The sequence below is a fragment of the Struthio camelus genome, chromosome 1 (genome assembly GCF_040807025.1).
Source record: "Struthio camelus isolate bStrCam1 chromosome 1, bStrCam1.hap1, whole genome shotgun sequence".
Classification (NCBI taxonomy): domain Eukaryota; kingdom Metazoa; phylum Chordata; class Aves; order Struthioniformes; family Struthionidae; genus Struthio; species Struthio camelus.
Genome location: NC_090942.1, coordinates 150,269,191 through 150,291,555, shown reverse-complemented (window position 1 = coordinate 150,291,555; position 22,365 = coordinate 150,269,191). Strand labels below are relative to the sequence as shown.

The 22,365-nt window shown below is 42.7% G+C and overlaps 1 protein-coding gene across 1 annotated transcript in view; it reads right to left on the bottom strand.

The window, feature by feature from the left end:
* The window catches only part of ATP10A (ATPase phospholipid transporting 10A (putative)), a 116,597-nt gene extending 94,524 nt beyond the window's left edge, over nucleotides 1–22,073 (bottom strand). The window contains exon 1 of the mRNA XM_009666377.2: nucleotides 21,328–22,073. Coding sequence (XP_009664672.2) covers nucleotides 21,328–21,770 — 443 coding nt within the window. The 5' untranslated portion in view covers nucleotides 21,771–22,073. The remainder of the gene's footprint in view (nucleotides 1–21,327) is intronic.
* Between the last annotated feature and the right edge of the window lie 292 nt (nucleotides 22,074–22,365).

Sequence of the window (22,365 nt, the reverse complement as noted above, 5' to 3'; positions counted from 1 at the left end):
CAAAACCGCTAAGCACGAGCAGCTTAACAACATTTGAAAACACACTGTCATGTAGTTAGGTAAAAGAGGACACAGAAGGTTGTCAAGAGGCTTTTCTGTAATTTTCAAGTTCCCCATCTAAAGAAGAAAGACCAATAACAACCAGAGGAATGGAAAGTTAATGTTACTATTTCACCCTTGAATTTTAGGAAAAGAAGAGAATTTTCTAACCCTTATATGTTTTTTCTTCATTTTGGCAAGTGAAAGACACCTAGTATCAATAAGCTTTACATGCAACAAAAGCAAAGCAACAGAAATGTAAGTCACGTTAAGTTCTCAACAGTTTTTGTGATTAGAACTTCGAACGCACGGTCTCTTGCTCTGGACCAAGTACAAAGCTACACTTGTTTATCCCTTCTGCTATAGAGTGTATGCTTAGCTGAATCAGAACAATCAGCTTGAAGAAACATTCCTAAAAAAATATTTTTTTAAATTATTATTATTCTTGTTCAAAAAAGGGGAGAAAAACAAACATGGAATTGCAGTATACGCCCAAGAGGTTTTCTCCGAGAACACTTGTATTTGTTATTAAACCAGTAAATGCTTTGCTGGCCACATCAAAGCTCTTTAATTTATCTATGATCAATTTGGAGTAAGGTTGTAAGAAAATATCTTTTTTTTTCCACCAGCTAAAAAGAGAAAACAGGAAAAAAAATCCTGGACATCAAACTAATCAAGTTATACATGTTTTTAGTCTCCAGCAGCTCCTTAAAAGTGATTATTGAGAACAAAGCAGTCTGCTTTAAAATGACTTACAACTAGAAATATTTTGCAATTTTTTCCTTTCAGGAAAGTCCCAGTGCTTTATCCCAAACTCACTGAAGTCAGTGAGTTTTTTTGCACTGATTTCCGTGTGCTTTGGAACAGGTCTCTAGTGAGTTCAGATTTCTGCCAAGCAAAAGGTTCTGAAATAACCCTGACATTTCTATGTTAGCATGGGTGGGAGAGAAGAACGGGTTCGACTCTCACAGTGCTCATAATATTTTGCACAATATTTGACACTGAATTTCCCCCTATATTAATGGCTGATTTGCAGGAAAACTAAAGGCAAAAGACAGTCCTTAGTGAGCAGTGAAAAACAGAATATTGTTCTAAAGCAAAAAAAGCAACAAAGCAACACATAACATGTGGTCTAAAAATAACAAATTAATTTTATTTGCTGTAACAGTACACCTTACTTCTGATTCTTATCCTTTTATAATGGCGAACTAGGAGACTAATTTTGCACCCATTAAAAATAATGGCATTCGTGCTATTGATTTCAAGTGGGAAAAGACCCTATATTATTTTGATGCTATTCACAATTCAGGTCGTTGAGAATGCATTAACATTTAAATAACAGTCCTTTCTTGGTGAGCTGAATAGGTAACGTAAAGTTGGCAGGAGGAAAATCTAACCAAAGTTGAACTTGTAGTATACCACGAATGACAAGGATAATACTGACTTCCTATGTCATGGGTCAACCTACTTAATCAACAAAGAGAAGGCTGAGAAGTGACTTGATCTATTAATATCTACACAGGGAGAAGCTTTCTGAGAGAGATGATCAGGCAAAGAAAGATCAAGATTCACAGGCTGAGAACGGAACCTAAGCAAAGCTCAGATGGAAAATGAAGTGCAAGTTTTCCGCAGTAGCATCAGGATGATTTCAAAAGGGATACGGAAGTTTTGCAGTCAGCTGAAATCTTCAAATCAAGATTGTGCGCATCAAATGCCCACTTGATGCTGGAATCTCATAATGAAATTGTGTCCTGTGCCATAAAGACAATGTAACTATCAGACAATTATTTCGGTCCCACTGACTGCAATGTATTTTCCCCAGTGGAATGCCTTTATATTTCTTAAGCTTTGATCAGAGCATACATTTTTTGTATTTTGGACTCCCACTGATGCTAACAACACTATGCCCAGGCACTTAGCTCCTGAGACCGCATGTGAATAGCCTTCCCACTTCTAGAGACAGATTGGAAACGGGAGGCTGCTGATTTGCAGAGGTTGTCTTTTAAAATTTAGCATTCTTATGCCTTCCCCCCGCCCCCGTTAACTAGTAATGCAGAAGTGAAATTAGGCATTTGTACTTTGTGATTCTGAGAATTACTGGGATGCCTCTGCAATCTGAAAGGTTAGAGCAGCTTTCTTTCAAAACACCTGCCGTGTTATTACTAGAAGTAATGTTCTTCTACAGCAATTCACACCCTAATCACTTCCCATCTGAGGAACGCCTGACTATCACTATTATTCCTCAAAAGCTGTAATGAGATTGATGCGCACTGGGAAAACAAAACTTCTACAGATAGTTGGAACACTTCCATTTTCTGTTTATTTGTTGTTGTTCTTTTTTCGTTTTTGTTTTTCCTCCAAGAGAAAGTAATTAAGTACTCCAGAGGAAAGAGAGCTTTTTTCTGTTCCATTTGGAAAAGATGACTAAGGAGCCCTTTATTTGAAACACTATTTACCTGCACAGCATTCCTTAAGGAAAACATGCAACTCAGCCCTCCCTGCAAGTCTGCTCAGGCTATATTTATAGAATAAACTTATGGCTTCTCAGCTTGAAGAAAAAACAAAAACTTCATTTGTTTAACTTTGCGTGGTCTAGAAACAAACAATTGGTGACAGCAGTAAGTGTGACAAAAATGTGCTCAATCATTCTGTTGAGTAGAGTGCACTAAATTACATTTTGTCCACTTGTTGTGTTTGCAATGTTCCAAAATTGTGCCAAAAGGTGCTGGGCCAACAATTTAGCTGAAATAGATCAGAATAGCTCAACTGGTAAGTTCAACTAAGCAGACTCTCTCACAGCCTTTGCAGTTTGAAGCAGGCTTCAGTCACACATTACTAAATTTACCATTTCACTTTGCAGAGATTTTTGAGTTTTGTCTTATTTTTCATTTGTGTGGGGTTTTTTTTTGTACTGAGGTACATAGCCAGCATTTTTAAGCCTACTGACAATAAGCTTGTTTTTCACTTTTCACGAAACCTACAAGCAATGCCTCCCGCATCTCTTGGGATTTGTAGATGCAGGTGGAAAACTACTGTTGGGTGTATGTCAGGAGGAAAAACGCACAGGTAGATGGTCAGAGTTGGGGAGGGTAACAAACCCCAACCCTTCTGTGTGCTAGCATTCACTCCCATACCTGAACTGCTAGTCCAAAGATCCTCTACAGGCCTAGCTGGAAATATTTCCTTCATTTTCCTTCTAAAAATAAGAAATAACGTTTTCAACAGAATTTGACAAAGTTTAAATCTTCTAAAAATGGCTTATTTGGCTGGGTCAACAAACAAAACATACATTCCATTTTGAAAAAGAAAGCTGATCCCCCTTTTCTCCTCTTATTCATAAACTTGCCTTGCTCTCTGTTTTTTTTTTTTTTTTTCTAGTGGAGATGAGAGCAGAAGGAAAAACTGGAAGAGCTCAGAAAGAGGCCAAAGGATGTGTCGCTATCACCAAAAGAATTTAAAGAAGCGCACATTGGATCTAAATTATCCATTTCTATATTTTTTCACAAAAAATCACCACAATATATTTCTGTCAACTGTACTCCTTAGCAATCTCTCTTTCCCCTCTGCATAAAGGTGAAGTTATATCCATATTGCTCAAAATGGCCTAACGTTTATAAAACGATTATACAGCATGGGTTTCGGGAAAACCTTTAAAAGTATGTAACATTTTCAAATACTCCCCCACTTTACAGAGGACTCCATTTTGTAGAGCTTTCACTGCTATGGGAAATAGAAGAGCGTTAAAAATGGCTGTATATCTGACATGGGAAACCTTCCTGTAGCATCATCAAAGATAGTCTTTGCCAGAAAGACTTCAGCCCTATTTATGAATTTCTTCATTACGGATGTCCATAATCCCACATTACATAAGAAAACCTGAGTACTATTAAAAAAATGTAAGAAGGTCTCCCAAGTCATTTATTTAAAGCATACCTTAAAGGGTTAATCTGACATCTTTGTTTTGGCAACAGCTCTGAGGGGACTCAGGCCCACAGCTTTTGACAGTCACTTTTTCTGGGTTAGAGCGGTGGCAGAAGCACACAGGCAGGAGGAAAGCGCCTTCCGCAGGCAATACTGCATTGACATTAGAGGGCTCCCTTGGCATTGTGCAAGCAGAGGGGTCAGGAAGGCCTACTAGTTCTTGACTTCTGGCTTGCTGCTAAGTTTGCTAACTTCAAACACACTTGACAGGAAAAGTAAAATTGCTCTGGTGAGCAAAGCAGCATGACAATTTTTAGAAAAATAGCAGATGCACTGACAAAATTACAGGAGTTTAGTCAAAATTGGGCCTGTACCGGGACATGAGATTTGCTGCTGATGAGGAGCTCACTGTTAACAGCACTAAGAGATGAGCTGCTTCTGAGAGAGCACATGCTGGTTTGTATAAAGCAATGGAATAGGAGTGAGTAGGTGAGGTGCAACAGCTTTAGGGACCTCTAAAACTGGGTAACATTTGGGCTAAGTCTGATATTTACAATAAAGTCAAACAAGCAGGTGGCTGGTCTATTTGTGTGATGCAACTTTCTTATGACCAGTACAAAGCTAAACACTTTCTGTTAAGATAACCTTTAGGCACATCCACGTCCACCCTTCTGGGGAGACAATGTTATCATTTCACCTGATTTCAGTTGTCCCAAAGGGAGGGATCTCTTCTGTGCTTGTTCGTCTAGGCTCCTTTACAGCAAATCGAAAGTGAAGGAAGGCTTCTGGTGTGTGATTCTTCACATGGCAAAGTGGGTGCCACAAACACCCACTGGAGATGCCCATCTTTCTGCCCTGCCTAGTGAGGAGGTCTAAGGGTTAGGTGGGACTGAATGACTAATAGCCAAACAGTATAAGGTGAGGGAAGATAAATGTCATAAATGTTCCAGAGAAAACCAAGAAACTTCAGCAGTTTAAATGATGAAGTTGGCTGGTGGTTACAGAGGGTGATTAATGCTTTACCCTCTTCCTTTCTGGGAATCCTAATTTTCCCTCCGATCTGATAATTGATATTGAAGTCCTTTACACTACTGCATAGCCCAGCATTTCTGCAACTACAAGCATTTCTGAAAATGGTTATTTCTGCATATGGCACCTCCAAATATTTTGCACTATCTACACTACGCTTGCCCATTCCTTTTTGGGGCACTTGACAACGCTAATTTAAAACTTTTTTGATTGCAGAGTAGAGGAATTATAATCCATTTTACCACAGATGCTGCCAGCAGTGTTGGGAGTGATCAGGTTCTTATGGATGGTAGATACAAATTTATCACCGGGACTGTAGTTCTTCCGTAACACATCTTTTACCCCATTCAAACTAATTTTCAAATCAGGTCGCTAATGACCCAAACATCCAGGGAAAATCAAGTTTTTCCACATAAGTAGGCTCCTCTGAAAATCCACGGCATAAGAAAATGAAGACCCTGAACTCCCGTTCAATTTAAAGGGGAACTGAATCATCACAATGACCTCTTTTAAAAAAGTGCCAGTTCAAATCTCAAAAACCTTGTGAGGTAAATCATGCTGTTCCCATTTTGTAGACTGTGACTCTGGAGTATAAAAGGATATAACATAACTTGCCCAAGATCTGACTGAAGACCCCAGTGGAGATCTGCTGACTCCACATAGTCATATTTAAAACATAAGGCCATCCTTTTCCCAAAACGCCTGAAGGCCTGCCAGTAATTTAACAAGATGCTAGGGGAAAGAAAAAAAAAAGAGGGGGGGGGGGAAATAAGCATCGACGGGATATCTAACAGGGCTTTGGATGAGCAGGAAGGATACCGTAATCTCATCTTCATTCACCGATGTCCTTAAAGCTCTCACTCACGAAGAATATAGCTTGCCTTATTGTGAGAGTTGACTTTCTCTCACAGGTGATGTTCCCACTTTGCTGGAAGGAGAGCTCATGTGCTTGTGAAGTAAAATTATAGCCTGTCACAATATAGGAAACGGTCCATCATAAAAAAGAAATCAAGGGCTGGAGGTGAATCAAAACCATTACTCAGTGGCAGTCTCCTCCTAGGGCTAGCTTCAAAGCCCAGGTTCTAAACTCCAATAGCTCTTTTCTTGGCCCTTAAAGGTCAGAACCACATTTGGGTTTTGCCCTATTTTTTAATTTATCTTCTTATTCAGAAAGTCCTTCAAATAATCAAATTTTGCCTATTTTCCTCTCACTGCCTCTACCATAACTGACCTCTAAAGCACTAGTTAAAAAGCCATCACTTTGCAGCTCTTGTAGAAATGTTTTGTCCACAATAGCTGGTAAGAAGCATTCTTTTCTGAAAACATGCAAGCAGAAAAAAACTCAAGAACGCTGATGCAAAAATTAACTTGCTTTGGCAAGTTCTAGTATTTCATGTGTGTGTGTCTGTAAGGTGTTTGTAGCAAAGCTAATTTCTGCTTCATCCTAGATATTGTAGAAAAATAACCAAAACAAAATAGAAAACCCCAAAACACAACTGCTTGCCAAGTGAAAAAAACAACACTGGTAGAAGAAAAATATTTTCTTCCCAGCATCTCAGATTATTATGGACATTAAATAGCATTTAAGAAAATGCTTTTTAAAAAAACACAGAAGTGCTATTTTAATATCTTGAAAGAGACGGAGATAGAGCCAACGCTAGTGATCCGTGAAGGTTGCCTCTGTTCTTACCCATCCTAGCAGGTTGAATTACAGATCGCCCCTACCACCCATGCAGCCTGACAGCTTTGTCAACCGTCAGCCATATCCGCGCCTGGAGAGTTCAAAGCTCAGTAGTAAAGCAGCTCGCTTGGACATGGGGGGACCAAAAGTTTGAGCTGGCCAAAGCATAAACCCAGGCCATGGTGAAAAGCCTGCATTTCAACTTTCTGGACTATTGTGTATCACCTGCACTCAGGAGAAGGAACAAAGGAAATACGATAATCGTACTGGCCATTATTTGCTGGACTCCTCAGAGGATGACTTACCCCTCCTTTTGTACTGATTATCCATTAGGTGGTCGCTCGCTGTCTACTCTGAGGTTTCCTGATAAACAGGATGGCTGAACAAAATAGACAACTGTCACAGCCCACAAATGCCACCTACTTGATCATTGCTAACTGCCAAGACACATTTTCTCTTGACAAGGCAGCAAAACTGTCACTCTGCCTATGAGAAAGGAAAATGATTAGCGTCTGGATTCCTCCCTTATATTTTCCAGCAGTTTCCTGAGTGACCTTAGACAGGTGCCCTTAATCCTCTTCGGCTTCAATTTTCTTCTCATACCCAGCTTGTTGCAAAGCAAACTGACTGAGTTTTACAGAATACCCTCTGCTCTATTACAGAGAAGGAAAACCAGCTACTATTTCATTCATAATCATCTTAAGGTCTATTAAACTCTCAATCATCTTTTTTAATAGACTTTCCTAGTTCAAAGACTGAACATTTGATGGTGCTACTGACAATTGCAAACATTTTAACCTCCATGTTTCCTTTTGATCCTGAAAACTAAACTTGAACCAGCTCCTGTACAGCCAGCTTTTATCTCAAAGCAATACAACCATAATCAACCATAATGTGCCTCATGCAGTCTAACAAGGTTTGTTGAACATCTCTGAGACACTAATCTGAATAAAGCTGGGTTGTGCTCTACCATATAGACACACCAGTCTGTTTCAGTGCCAGCACAGAGATTTCCTTGCTGGGCAACATAAATGTGCTTTTGTGTTCCCTGCACAAATCACCATGGATAGGGATTAGGGCAGGTACAGATGTAGACAGACGTTAACTATGAAGGCTAGTAAAGTTAAAGGCGACAGGAGGTGACCTAGTACAACATGCTATGGGGGTCAGACTGAATAAAGTTAGGTCTCCAACTGTCGAGTTTCTGAAGCCCAAAGTGTTCTATTTTTGGGAGGTGGGTATGTCTCTTTAATGGGGGGAGACATGAGCCACATTAGACAGTGGAGCTGTTTAGAGGTATTACAATTTTCACCTGTCAGTCTATTATGGTAATTGTACTGACTGCCTTTTTGCTATTTATACTTACTGAAAGTAAGTCTTCTTCTAGAAGACTGTTCTCTCCCAATATTACTGATACATGGTTATAGCCCAGCTTTTGCTAGGAACATATTTAAAATTTTTGGTCTAAATAGTATTTTAAAAACATTTAGTATTATTTAGTATCATGAATGTTATTTACTATGTCATATTACTTATTTTATTAAAATAATGTAAAACAGCTATTTTTAAATTATTTGAATAACTATTTCCAATTGCTAACAGGTTTTATTTAAACTTTTTTTTATTACCATTTAGCATTTTAAGTAAAGTTTAATTCAATCATTATTGGGAAATTCAGATTCTGCCATGTCTGACTAGCAAAAAGGATCTTATTTCAGAAAGCCAGAGAAAACTCATGGCTCAAAGACAGTTCTCCCGTTGACTTTAAGCAGAATAAACATTACCCTGGAACAAGAATTGCCTAAGCTGCTGTGACACCAATGGGTTACTTTTTGGAAGCCTCAGAAAATTGGTAGGAATGTCTTGCTCTCTTGAATGAATTTGGATGGCAGAAATGCGGCAGAGAGAGAGCAACACGCAGTTGCACTTGTTTACATCATCTGCTTCACTTGAACCTCTTAAGCTTAAGTTCAGTTTGTTTAATTTGCTTTTCAACCTTGCGTCATGAATCTTCTGGTAATTTGATCTGTGCTGATGTGGTAAAGCACACCTATGCTATATGCATGTCTCAGGAAAAAAAAGTGCTTTCACAAGGGCACTATTTATTCCAAATTATTTCCTCATCTAAAATTACCCAGGAAACCCTGCTGCATCAACTGTCAGTAATGAGAATCATAGTTTACCCTCCATTTGATCACAGTTAAACTGAAATAACCCCTGAAGACCAAGTATAGTCAAGCAATTTCCACTGGCATGTATTGAAAATTTTCACTGGCTTTTTTTTCAGTGTGAGGACACATCTGCACTGCATAAAATAGAGCAGGGCCCAGGGTCTCAAACTCCCACCAGCTAGGCCCATCCACAAACAGAAATCTGTTATTCAGGTGAACTTGCCTGTGCTTTGAGCTATAAGTCCTCCTAGAGACAGCACAGCAGTAATGGCCCATACTGCTTCTGGAGAAGCCAGCACCTCCGCATGGTGCTCTGGAAGTATGTGGATATAGCAGTTGGGACAGTCCTGCTTCTTGCTAAATGTGTGCAGTATAAACATACCTTTTGCAGGGTTTTAAGCACTGGCACTCATAGAGGCAACTGAGTGGGAAAAATATCATTTTAAAAAATCTTATTTCTCTGAGCTTTGCCTCTTATTTGAATTATACGGGAGCAAAAAGATGAACGGACAAAGCTTTCTAAATACATGGCTTATATTTTCCCAATGTGTACTCCATGCCTTAGAGCTCCCACAAATATGTACAAACGCGTGGCACAGTTAGAAAATGGACAGGGAACACTGATTGGGCACTCTTCCTGTGCAGATGATATTTTCATATTGTGCATGTCCTCCATGGAACCAACTGTTGTGAAATCTAACTGGAACTAAGCAGTTACTAAAGCAGATCAGAAGAAAATTAAACACGTATGAGGAGACATCTCACGGAAGTGCTGGACATCTGGATGTATATTCAGTAACTGGAAAAGAAAGAACACTACCCTCAGATGATCAGCAGTAGGGTCTGCAAATATTCTGAATACTGCTCAGCTAGCTGGAGCAATGAACCATTGGCCTTAACCGCTTCTGTAGACGTGGTTATGTTCCTAAACTTTCTTCCACTGGTAAAGAGCGAAGTACGTCGATCACATTTTTCTTACTTAAAACTTTTTTTGGTAGGGTGCAGCATCATCAATTCAGGTATATTTTCTATAAATGTAGACAGTGGTTAAAAAAAAAAATCTTTCCAGAAGTTGCGAGATAGGACAGCTCAAGGGAATGTTATTATGACTAAAAGGCTGGACTCACTGCACAAAACAGTTACTGCCAGTGATAAAGCACAAAAGTTAAACAACTGGGGACGAGATGCCAGATGCAGAATGGAAAGCATGAGCTTTCCAGCTTAAGAGCAGCAGAGGAGGGACATAAATTAATTATGTCAGGGCCAAATCCTCAAAGCCAAAATAAATGCCATTGAAAATAAACTCAGGAACCTTCCTCCTCCTCTCCTGCTCATTGTGCTCCAAGGAGGACTGAATTCAGAAGAACCTTTCAGGATTTTAGAGAAATCTTACACTAAAATGCTGGACAAAGGCTTTAAAAGGTAAAGATACTGTACGTGCTTGATACTGTATATATTCAGAAGACGCTATTGCTGTCCTTATCATGCTAGATCCTTCCTCAGTACTTCTGTCTGAAAAGGGATCAAATGTTTTGGATTCAAGTATTCTCATGAGTAATATCTTTAGTGAGAATGGTAATGATCAGACTGACTATTAATCAGTTTTGAGGGGTAATAACTGATAATTTCTACCTGGCTTATTAATTGGAGAAAAAGCCCAAAATTAAAAACAAATCGGCAATTGACCACAGGACAAATATGTGAAATTTCCTAGACTGATCCCCCTAGATTCCCCCACCTTCCAGTGCTGGCTTTGTTTGCACAATGTATAGCAACGCACAGGCTGGGGATCCTATGCCGCAATAGTCTTTGGCAGACTGTAAATAGGGTCTTACGGGTACGTGCACATTTTTCCAGCATGAGCTGGTAGATGTCCCACTCCAGAAAGGCAAGCTATTTCACTGACAGTATGTCAATAGGTTTATTATATAATGTCGGTAGGACTTCAAAGGTGGAGTCCACTGTGACTCTTGGAACTGAGGTTGTACCATGGATCGATGAAAGAGAATGTTATGGACCTTAAATGGAAATTTGAAAAATAGGTGAGGGAGATCAGCCCCCAACTATCACTAGACTGATAGCTGATTCAGCCCTGGCACAGTTTTTCTATATAACCTGCATTTTGGAAAGCTCCCACAGGATCTGACAGAAATAGAAGCTTCCACACACAGCCATGATCCTATCATAGAGGCAAGACAGACAGATAGAACAGCACTGAAAATGAACGAGACACATATGTAGACAAAAACCCATAGGAGACAGTACATAGACGCCTAACCATCAGGAAGAGCACAGTGTCAGTACTGCAGTCAAACAAACAGAACTTAGGACTTTTAATATAGCAAACATTGGCACGACTGGACATCTTATGCTGCTGCACCTCTCATGGCTTTATGGTGTGTCTGCATATGCCTGTGTTCACATACAAACAAGCACTGAAATTCCAACATAGAAGTTGGAGATCAAGGGCGAATCAGTGACATTCAAAGTTACCTAAATAATTTCACCATTGACTCACCCAACTCAGTCCCTGGTCACCTAACGTTATCCCTTGCAGGTCTTAACATCTGATTCTACAAGACGTAAAAATAAGCCCAATGACTATACGTGATATTTGTGAGATACCTGATATTGAAGCCTCACTTTCACTCTTGTAACAGCCCTGCCTAGACCCTTTGCATTGGTAAGATATGCATACTCCAAAGCCCTTTTAGCTGACCCAATAGGCACATCCAGACAAATGGAAGAAGCACAAGTAGGAATCTTCTACTTTATGTTTCAACATCCCTCCCCAAACGCCGCATCTGAGGTTAAAAAGCAATTAACATCCAAAAATATCAAGATTAATGTAGGCAGCCTGAAAAACTCCACAGATATGTAAATATCATCAGTTACTCAAGGAGGGAAATTATTTATTGATAACAACTAATTGCTTACACTGTTTCTCAGCTTTGAGATAAATTATGTAAATATAATTCACTAGTATGAACGACATGGGTAATGGGTAACACTGAAGGCAGAGCAGGGCAGCAGATGAAACAGTGGAGACTGGGTTAATCCCTTCACCCGACAGTGGAATATACTTTCATCGATGTTTTTTAATGTGTAATTCTTAAATAAGTCATTAAAAATGTCCAGCAGGACAGGTCATTTATCTGTAGTCCAAAAATCATACGGAGCATTAATAGGAATTAAAATGTAGCCCTTCTGAGCTTACAGGTGGGATACTCCATCTTACTCAAATTTAGCTGTGTAAACCTGCTAGTCAGGTTTCCGTTGTGGAAGGCAGGTCTCCATTGTATCCCCACTGGAGAGAGGTAACGACCTCCTCCTTTCCTAGCCTCTCCTAAGGCAAGTGTCTCAAATAAACAGGAAAGATTCTTCCCTTTCCCCCACACCCTAAGGTGCCTAATGCTCTCCACTGTCTGCAGCAGAAGTTTAGACGACTTGGTCAGACCGGATGCAGAACTTTCAGCTAAAAGTGATGCGCGATAAATCTCACCTCATGTGTCCCAAAAATAACCTGACAAATTGCTTCAGGAAATACTCGTCATGTCAGAGAGAGCCTAATGAGCAATCGAGCGGATTTCCTGCCTGCTAGCCACACATCAGTGGTTCGCTATCGCTTATGAGGAAGACAGCTAATTGTATACGCAGAAGAGTTAAGACACGAAACAACCTGTCTATCAGGAGAATGGGGATTCCAAGCACTGGTGATAAAATATGAACATATGATAGTGAAAGAAGGAAGATCAAAGTGCTTTCAAGTGTGCAGATAAAAATAAATTGTGTGTTTATTCTGGTAAGCTGTGTAGGAAACGCGTGTTTATTCTGCTAAACTGTGGATGATTAAGCTTTTGTTTCCAGCTTTGCAGGTGTATAGCAAAGAGGGAATTATAGCAGCAGGAAAGTGAGAGTGAGAACATGGAAATTTCAAAAAGGGGGGGGGAGGGAAAAGGAAAGCATCTGAACCCCAAAATTTAAGTGTGGATTCAAACAGATATAATGTACACAATTGCAAGATCAGGCTTGGGTGGGTTAGATTAGATTTCTCATAATGGATCGCTTTCTTACATACTTATTGAACTTCCCGCATTTTGAAGAGCTTGGCTGCTAAATCTTCCTGCTAAAATCTGTCCACTGGCATCTCTCCTGAGGCACCTTACTCCGTGTCCAGATTTTGAGAGATCCTGAACATCCTCACGATTGTATTTAGGTGACTAACATTCAGCCCTTCATGTGCTGGCCTCAGTGTTTTGGGAGACTTCACAACAAACTGTCTCAAGGACTGCTGAACAAACAAAATCAGCTAACAGAGCCAAAACAGGCACGCTGAGGCTTTTACTCAAGGGAACAGGCCAAGGGGAGGCAGGAAGGGGAACAGATGGAGGGGGAAACATATAGGTATATAGCTCCGCAACACAGGAGAAGTCTGGCAAGCATCAGATAACAAAGGGAAAGAACTAAGGTTACAAATGCTATCACTTCATAATTGACTTTCTCTTTCCTTCCAAAAGGACAAAACTAAAACCTCCCTCAAAAATACAGAAGTACCAAATATTCTGTAATCATGTTCACACACTCAGCGTTAATATAATAGCACAGACATATCGGAATTGGAGTGCAGCTGTCAGTCAAGCATTTAAACTCTTCCTTGAAGTAGGTCAGTATTTCCAGGCAACCAGAACATAAAAACAAAACAAGTGACCTCCATGCCTATTATAACAAATCTCCAGCAGCGGCTGGGTTTATGAAATAACTGGGCATGATGCAAATGTTGGCTGCTGCACTGGAGAGGCTGGCCTACTTGTCACACCACTCCGGAGAGACTGTAATCAGACATGAATAAAACTAATAAAAGGGCAGAGGAGATGGCAGATGTTTCCTACCTCTAAAATGTGTGCCTTGACAGCGCAAGACTGTCCTCTGACAAAACAGTATGGCCTTAAGGATGTAGGATGAACATGGTCGAAATCACCTGCAATACCCTATACAGTGACTAAAACATTGCCCTGTTGGAGCAAAGGACTAGATGGCAGTTTGACAGCTTATAAGGGTTAGATAACCTCAGCAGTCCACAAGATACAACATATTACTAGTTGGGCAGTTAACAGCTTTCCATGACCAGGCTGTGTAGTGGAATCTTAGAGATAGTAAAAAAAAAAAAAAAGATGAAGTTGTTCTTATGAACTTAGATACTCCCTCCATTGAGAATTGAATTCTGAGTTTGAAAATCCCTCATGCTCACCTCCTGGACATGCAGGAAAGACTAAATCAACTCATTTAGGACTGTGTGGGTCATTTTCTTCAAATTAACTCTGAGGCTTGCTTTATCCTGATCCCTTTTTGATCATTATCAAATCTTTCAGTATCAAAGATGCATTTCGTGTGTACACATTTCCTCCGCTGAGCTCAGCAGTGGGGCCGCTCAAGCTCCTAGTATAGGATGTCAGTGTCGTGCTCTTTCCCCTTCTCCCCCCACCATGACACCACAAACACCCATCTCAAGAAAAGCTGCAGGCTGGTGCCTTTTGCGTATTTGCATTTCGGGTGCCTTTTGGTCATGGGTCAACTCTTGTGGTTGTCATGAACCAGAGAGAGCTACTGCCTGTATCTACGCACAGTATCAGTAAGGGTTCAGTGTCCTGCCTTTTAGCATTGCGCCTGCTCCTCACTTTGCAATCACGCCATTCACTGAAACATGCTCTCTCTGGCCCAGCGTGTGGAGACTCCTGCTGCCTTGCTTCCACTTCCTGGTGAGATAAGGTCAGGCACCGTATTACTGCAGTCTTAGCAGCAGGGTCCAGATCTTGTTTCTGCTGTAGATCTCTTCTGGGTACAAACACGAGCGGCCAGTAACACAGCTGTATCAGTGCCAACACCCAAACGAAAACACCAAGACTGGAGGTAAGTTGGGGAAACTGGTACTCCTCTGCAGCTATGTGAAGCAAAACAGTGTTCTACTTCTCATGAACTTAACTGCTCTCAATACATGTGGTTGCTACAACCAAAACTGCACAGTGCAAATCCTGAAAGTCAAGCACAATCCTGGAGCCATGTGTTGGCTTGCCAGCTATATTGCACTCACTGTGTATACATACAACAGCTGCAAATACCCAAAAGGCATGGTGGTGTGGGGGGAGGGATGGGTACTCTTAGGCTGCTCCTAGACAGTGACCAGGCTGCAAATGAGCAGCAGGCCGGATTACATAGCAAGGGAGATCTAGCACTTGGACTGCTGCTGCTGTGGCAGGGTAAGCAGCCTGTCCCTCCACAAGAGTTGTGCAGGCCAGGATAAGACATTTGAACACACTCTGTCCAGGGGCAGGTAACCTCTATCTTCACCTTATCAGCCAACATTAGTCAGAAGGAAGGAGGGGAAGCCACAAAAAGCCTTTTAATTCTTCCTCATTCCCTGGAGTCTGCTAGTATTCCCATAATGCAACTGAGGCCTCCCAAGCAGAGCTTGAGAGTGCTGCTCTAAAAAGTACTTCTGCAGGACCGGTCTGCTAGGGGAAGGCATGCCCTGGCCACACTATGCCATGCTGCCTAATGAGCAGTTCCATAAGATATTATTCTGCAGTGTGCCAGGGTGCCAATATACACATTTTCAATTTTGCTGATTGGAAGAGACCTGGAAAGTGGAATCAAGAACCCAATATCAAGCAGAGTTGAACAATACAGGCAATTGTTTTACCTTGTATAGTTTATTTGGAAATGTACTTTGAAAAACATCAAGTAGATCTACTATTCTTTCAACCACCTCTAGCAATAAGCACGATCTCAAGATAACACTGACACAAAAGAGTAAGGGGATCAGTGCACAAGGTGGCCGGCTATACTGCTTGGGTGTCTTCTGCCTAACGCAAGCTACAGTATTCCTTCAGAATGCAGTCTGTATCTGCAAAAGGTAACGGGGACATCACTAGCTCTTTCAGTGGAGATTAACAGGATCTTCTTCAGCAGTCAGCCAGAGATGCGTGAAACAGCCCACAGCTGCTCTCATGACATCCATCCTATACAAACTAAGCAGCTTTGTAATGAGAGGTGAGCATTTTTCTTTTCAAGCAGTGAAACTCTTGCACTTAGCAAATTTGCCCTACATTGAATAGCAAATATACTGCATGCATTAACTCTTCTGCAGAATGAATTTGCACCCCGTTAGTCCAACGTAAGAGCCTCTGCTACACCTCCCAGAATGGCCCAAAGGGAAGCGAAGGACAAAGATGCATTAACACGAAGAGAACAGCACCTCTCTGAAACTGAAGAAGGGAACACTGACTTCACTGACACAGATCCAGACTGCTGTTTTCTACTGTCAGCTCTTTTGTGCACTGAGCGCACTCACAGAGGAAACTGAGTAATCCCAGGTAGTTTCCTTTTGAATCACATTTACTGACATTTTCTTTCTGGAAGAGATGAGACAAGTTTATTTCTTATGGTGATAAGTGTCTTACTCTGCTTGCAGTTCTTGGGACAAGAAGTTACTCTGGTCCATTTGGGTAGTGAGGGGAGATAATCCGGAGAGATCAGTGTTGCCAGGAAAACAGGGAGCTTAGAAGTGGGGTGGTTATGGGACAAGTCGTCATGTGGCTAGCTTAGAACCCACGGGTGGAATCTGCTTTGCCCTTGCGAAGAGCTGGTAGCACTGCTGTATCTTTTTTTCTGAGGCTGGAAATGCCTTCACTGGCAGCTGACAGAGGGGAAGAAGGAGGGAGTATATTCTGGAAATTGCATGAACCAACTTGCCAACATCAAACTCTTCTCTCCTCCTTAGTTTTGCAGGAAGAAATTAGCATCTAATATAAAACAGCCTGCTTTGATAGATCTCTGAGTGCCCCATTAAAGATCTTCCACACCTCAGGGGAGAAAAATATCAGGTCATAAATTCCAATTTGTCATGAATTTTCCACGTCACAGGTTGGCGGAAGAAACAGTTATCACTCCCTGATCAGTATGCAGAGACCATGACATTCTTTAGCAATTCTCTTCAATGGACACAGCAAGAATCACATAGTACACTGAAAAAGCAAAGCCCCTGTATTGGGCTCCTAGAAAAACGTTAGCTGAGATTATTTCACCAATACAGTACTGAGTCAGTTACAAAATATAATTCCCGGCTGGATGATTGCCACTATTTGTTGCAATTGTATAGCGCACTTTTTCACAAGCACACTGAAAACAAAGCCTCTCCTCCTAAGAGTTTTAATACTTCTGCCCCTAGGACAAATATAGTTCTATCATATATTAGCAGCAGCAGCAACATGTATGTTTCGGAACTATTTGGAGCAAACATTTACCTGTGCGATTCATATCTCTAGCCAGAGGTGGTGAAGACCGGAGGTCAACAACTGCCAACAGAAAGTCACCCTCCCAAACCTCCAGGTCCAAGAGAAGAACCCAGAAACCTAACAAGATTTCACTATGGGATTGTGAATTTGTGATCTCCATTCTTCAACCTTCATCCCTGGGTGGTGGAAATGAGGAAGACAAATGAAGAGAGGAGACTAAGAAAGATGACAACAGTGCTGCGAAGGTTATGCACACAAAATAATCTTCTGCAGGCTGCGCTCTAATGTAGAGCTTTAAACCTGCGTTTAAACTGACTAAGCAGGAGCTCTGGCTGCGATCCAGGTTGTCTTAACTTAAGCACCTGGACTGAATCTAAGTTTTAGGTGACCTCTGAAATTGCCCTCCTAAACTAAGCACCTAAGTTCCTCTATAGAGTCAAACAAGAGAGGTGCCTTTAAAGACCTCCAGAGACAGGCCCTATTCACTTCTCTTGGCTAAAAAAAGCTCCCTTCTTTGTCTGTCAAGACCCTGAATGCTCTCAGGGGCAAACCTGCAAACTCCATCACCTGGCAACAGAAGTCTGCACTTCTCCAGCATATTTCATTCCTTGACATATGCTGCCAGTTCAAATAGCTTCTTTCAATTAATTCAAAGAATCAGGTCTTTTCCCTTTAAACTAACTGACTCTAGAAAGCAATAGCTTTTGAGGGACTCTCCAAAATATCCAGAGTTTCTAAATGAAAGCTCTCTTCTCCTTCTCTGAAAACAAGCTACATCTCTCTCGAGCTTTTACTTTACCGTTGCATCATCTTTTGCTGTGTTTGTCTGATAAGTTTTGCCAACTATGAACCAGTGAGTCATTGATTCAGCGGTGGTTGTATGAGGAAGGGTCATCTGAGTCCGCACCACTAGGAAGGCGGGAGGAAGAAGGCCTAGCCTGCACACCAGCTGTTTAGTAGTCTGCATAGGAGGAGAACAGAATTTCCTCCTCACGTTCAGATTCCTGACGGGGTCTGTTTGTGTTAAGTTCTTCCAGAGACTCTCGCAGGGGACATTGCTCTCACGCAGCTGGAGCACCTTTTTGATGAGTTGGGGTGAACTGTAGTAGGCCCTGCCTATCCCTAATTTCTCTCCATTATGTAGATCTCACATCATTAATTGCTCCTTGTGTGTAATAGGGGGCTGGTACTTCAGCAGCCAGAACAGCAACACATGAAGGATACATGACAGAATACACATGATCTGACTTGAATCTTTACCTGGTCATTAAGGAGCCAAGAGTATATAACATAAGACAGAGGGATTGTCTCTGGTAGAGTGAAGCAAAAGACCCTGCTGTGAGCTGCTGACTGTTATAATTAGCAGCTGTTTGCTATACTCTGCGTTTGAAGTGGTTATCTTTCGGCTGTGTAGGAGGGTGGCAGGAAAAGGAGCCCGTCACAGTGCAGAAGACCTGTCTGGGACTTACACACATCCCATCTCTCAGGAAGCCTCTTTCAAAGCTGTGAAGTACTGACCTGCAGGAGAACAGCTGCTGCTCTCCAGAAAATCCAGCAATTCTGGGGGGCACGTGACTGCAATGATGTTCATTAACCTGCCCTACCTGCAGAAGCATCTGTATCGAGAACGGTATTTGCATCAAAGACTGTCTGTACAGCACCACAAGGAAGTGACAGGAAAAGGAAAAAAAAAAGAGAATGAGTCACTTGGTCAAGGTAGTAGAACTGATAAAGTGATCAGCGTAAAACAAATGTGGAGAGAAAACTTGTCATTTATTGCTTTCTTAAGTGACATCTCTCCTTCAGCATTTTTCCAGAAGCAAAAGGTAGAAGGAAACAAAGCAAAGTCACAGCCTTGTGCTTCGGGCACTACACCTTTCTGAGAAAATAGCTTTTCTGAACTCACTCCCAGCAACCTTCATGAGCTTAACACAATCCCAGTCTTGGTTCCCTTCTTTCAAGATTCAGCTACAGAAGCCATGCAAGTTGGTGAGAAACTTGGTTTGTACTAGGGCTGGGGAATGTTCAAAAAGGTGACTTCGTAAAGTTTAAAAAAGACTAAAGAAAGACTAAAAATAAAACAGAGGGCAGATTAAAAACATAAAAATAAATTATTTTACCTTCATTTTTTAAATTGGGGGTAGGGGGACTGATTCCTAATTACTGTTTGAAGGTGGAAATAGGTGAGCTGCTACTCTGCTTCTGCAGGCTGCTTTAAGGAAGTTCAACCCTTTGCTCCTACTCAGTAAGCTGTATTTGAATAGGTGGCTAAGAGTTCCTGGGCTTTCACATTCACTGCCCCACAGGGATTAAGCTAGCATGCACCTCTGATGCAAACGCAAAGCTATCTAAACTACTCCCAAATTAATCCATGAAAATGTCACTCAAAAGTAATCCAAATTCTGCAGTCTAAGGAAAAGTTCTGATTTTCAGCCTGGCACAGGATAAGCGTTACAAAGGGCAATGTGCTTAGGTGGGACTCCCAAAAGAGCACAAGTGACATTAGCACTGAAGGTACACCTTTTTCATAGTCACTTCTCCCTTTTTTGGCAGCAGACAAGGGTATGGAAAATTGCAAGGGGAAGAAACACTCCAGAGTTAATGTTCTAGTATTAGCATTCATTGATATTTTGAAACAGTTTCTGCACCAGGCACTTCTTTTTTCCTTTCAACCTAGGACACAAGATAACCCATTTCTAAATCACTTTTATCTGATGGGAGCTAGATTTTGCCATTCTCATTAGCACTGCTTCACTTTTTTTCAAGAATGGTCCCTTACCAGCCCTCTTCTCACTCACCCCCCCCCTCCATCGCAGAACTATTCAGGGTTAAGGACAGCTACAGTTGAGCTAGGCACTAGGCATGGCCTTCTGTTAGCATTGCCCACATGTGTGATTTGGCTGGGTTAGTTATTTTAGTTTTAGTTTACATAAAAAAGAGCATTTTACTTCTGTTCCCACACATGTATCTACAGGTAGGGGTATATCCCTGGCTGAGATTTCTTATGTACTATTAGTCTGTGAAAGAACAAACTTAGTAGGCTGAATGCTGAAAATGCAGACTTTTTAGGTTTTTTTTTTTTTTACGTGACTTTCTTACAGTAGGAGAATTGCTCTCTGCCTTCATGCTTACGTCAGGCCAGAGGACCTCTCCCAGACAGCTTGGGGAATCAATGTAAGCTTCTTGGCACGTGCTTCTTTTCTGTTAGATCTACAAGCATGAGGCAGAGCACTAAAACTTGCTCTCATGGAAGCTGAGCTCTTCCCTCAGCCCCCAGAAAATCTCAGCTTTAGCTGCTACGAGATGACTATCTAGCAAAGTTGGAAACAAAACAAAACAATGGTTCTGTGAAGCTGGATTCTGAGCACATAAAAATGTTAATACAAAAGTCATTTCAGTCTGATTTACAGATACCAAGGATGTGGTCTAAAGCCCAGATCATTAAAAAGCTTTCTAGAGGAGATGAATGACCAAACACTGCAGGAGGTAGAGAAGTCACAGGGAATGATGGCAGTTGAGACGATAAATAAAAAGTATTCACTTAAAATAAACGTTCAATGAAGGGACTGCCTTACATTCTTTAGAAAAGCAAACACAGCTCAGGCTCACTGATTCGCATGTCATGAACCCTCATTCAAATGCAGAAGCCTCTGGCCTCTATCCTTTGCTCAGCAAAGATTTAATAGCAGATAACTTGAGTGAGGTCTCATACTACTAAAACCAAATTAATGCCTGAAACTATACCCCAGTATAATTGACCGCTCACACTGTGAAGTATTCCCATAAAGGCTCACAAATCAAACGATGCTTGCGACACTTACGTTCTCTTTGTGATGCACTGTCCTCCCTTTAAAACATAAAACACGACAAAGCCCAGAGCATACACATATACAAAAACATCGCTTACTCATAATTCAGTAATTTACTGTGGCATTCCCACTGGTCAGAGCGAACTAGCTTTCGTCTGACAGCACAGGACTTTAGGAACACCCACAGTTTTGGATCAAGAGGCAGGAGACGCCAATCCCAAGGACAACCGAGCGTTTCTTCGCACTCAGGGGGTGAATCAAAACTCTTCGGAGCAGACCTGCCCACTGCTGTGCATTCACACGTCTGCTCGCTCAAGTCCCCACGCCCCGCGGGGCACCACCACCATGGCGCTCCCCATCCTGGCGCCCGGCCCAGGCCACCTCACCTGCTGTACACCAGGCACTCCATGTGGTTGATCTCCTTGTCGGAGCGGTAGCGGCTATAATCCTCCCACAGGTCCTTGATGGCAGTGACTGCCAGGATGAACAGCACGGGGGCCAAGGCCAGCTCCGGCTGGAAGGCGTTGACCGCCGGCACGAAGTTGAGCAGGGCGATGAAGACGAAGTAGACGTTGGCCAGGCGGTGGAACTGCTCAAAGAGGTTCTTGGGCAAGAAGGACAGTGCCGTGTACTTGGTGGTCTTGAGGCGGTTGCTGGCCAAGACGGTCCTCTTGGACTTCTCCGTCTCAGGCTCGAGTAACAGCAAGTTGGAGCGCACCAGTCGCGTCTTACCCTCCTTCTTCTTCCTCCGCCTCCTCTTCCTCTGCCTCTCTTTCCCCTCCGGCTGCACTTGGGGCGCACCCTGTGCTCCAGCTGTGCCCTGGGACATCTCTGCCGCTCGCAAAGCCGCTCTGGCCCGGCGCAGGGAGCGAAACCCCTCTGGAAACGTGGGTACCCCTCCGCGCCCGGCAGCGGCCCCGCGGCCAGGCGAGGCGAGGCGCGGCCAGGCGAGGCGAGGCGAGGCACGGCCGCCCGCCCTCCCGCCTGCCCTCCCGCCTAAGTTATCATTCTCCGCCGCTCACCGCGGCTCTCGCTTTCCTCTTCCCCTCCGCGGGGAAGGAGGAGGGCGCTTTCAAACCCTCTCCTAACTGTTGTGCTTGGCCTTCGCTCGCTTTCTCCTCCCCGGCCGGGGAGGGGACGTGGGCCGGCAGCGAGCCGAGCCCTCCTCCCTGCGGCCTCGCCCCGTCCCGCTGGCGGGCTCGGCCCGGCTGGCGGCGGCGGCGGCGGCGGCGGGGGGGGGGAAGGGGAGGGAGCCGGCCGAGAGGGGCCGCTCGGCGGTGGCGGTACGAGCTTCCGCTGGGCCGTTAGCGGGCCCCGGGGCGGGGGGGGGGGGGGGGGGCAGGGTAAGGGCGGCGTCCCCGCCGGGAACGGGGCAGGGAGGCGGCGAGGGACGAGGCGTCCCGGGAGGCGGCAAACTTGGGAAG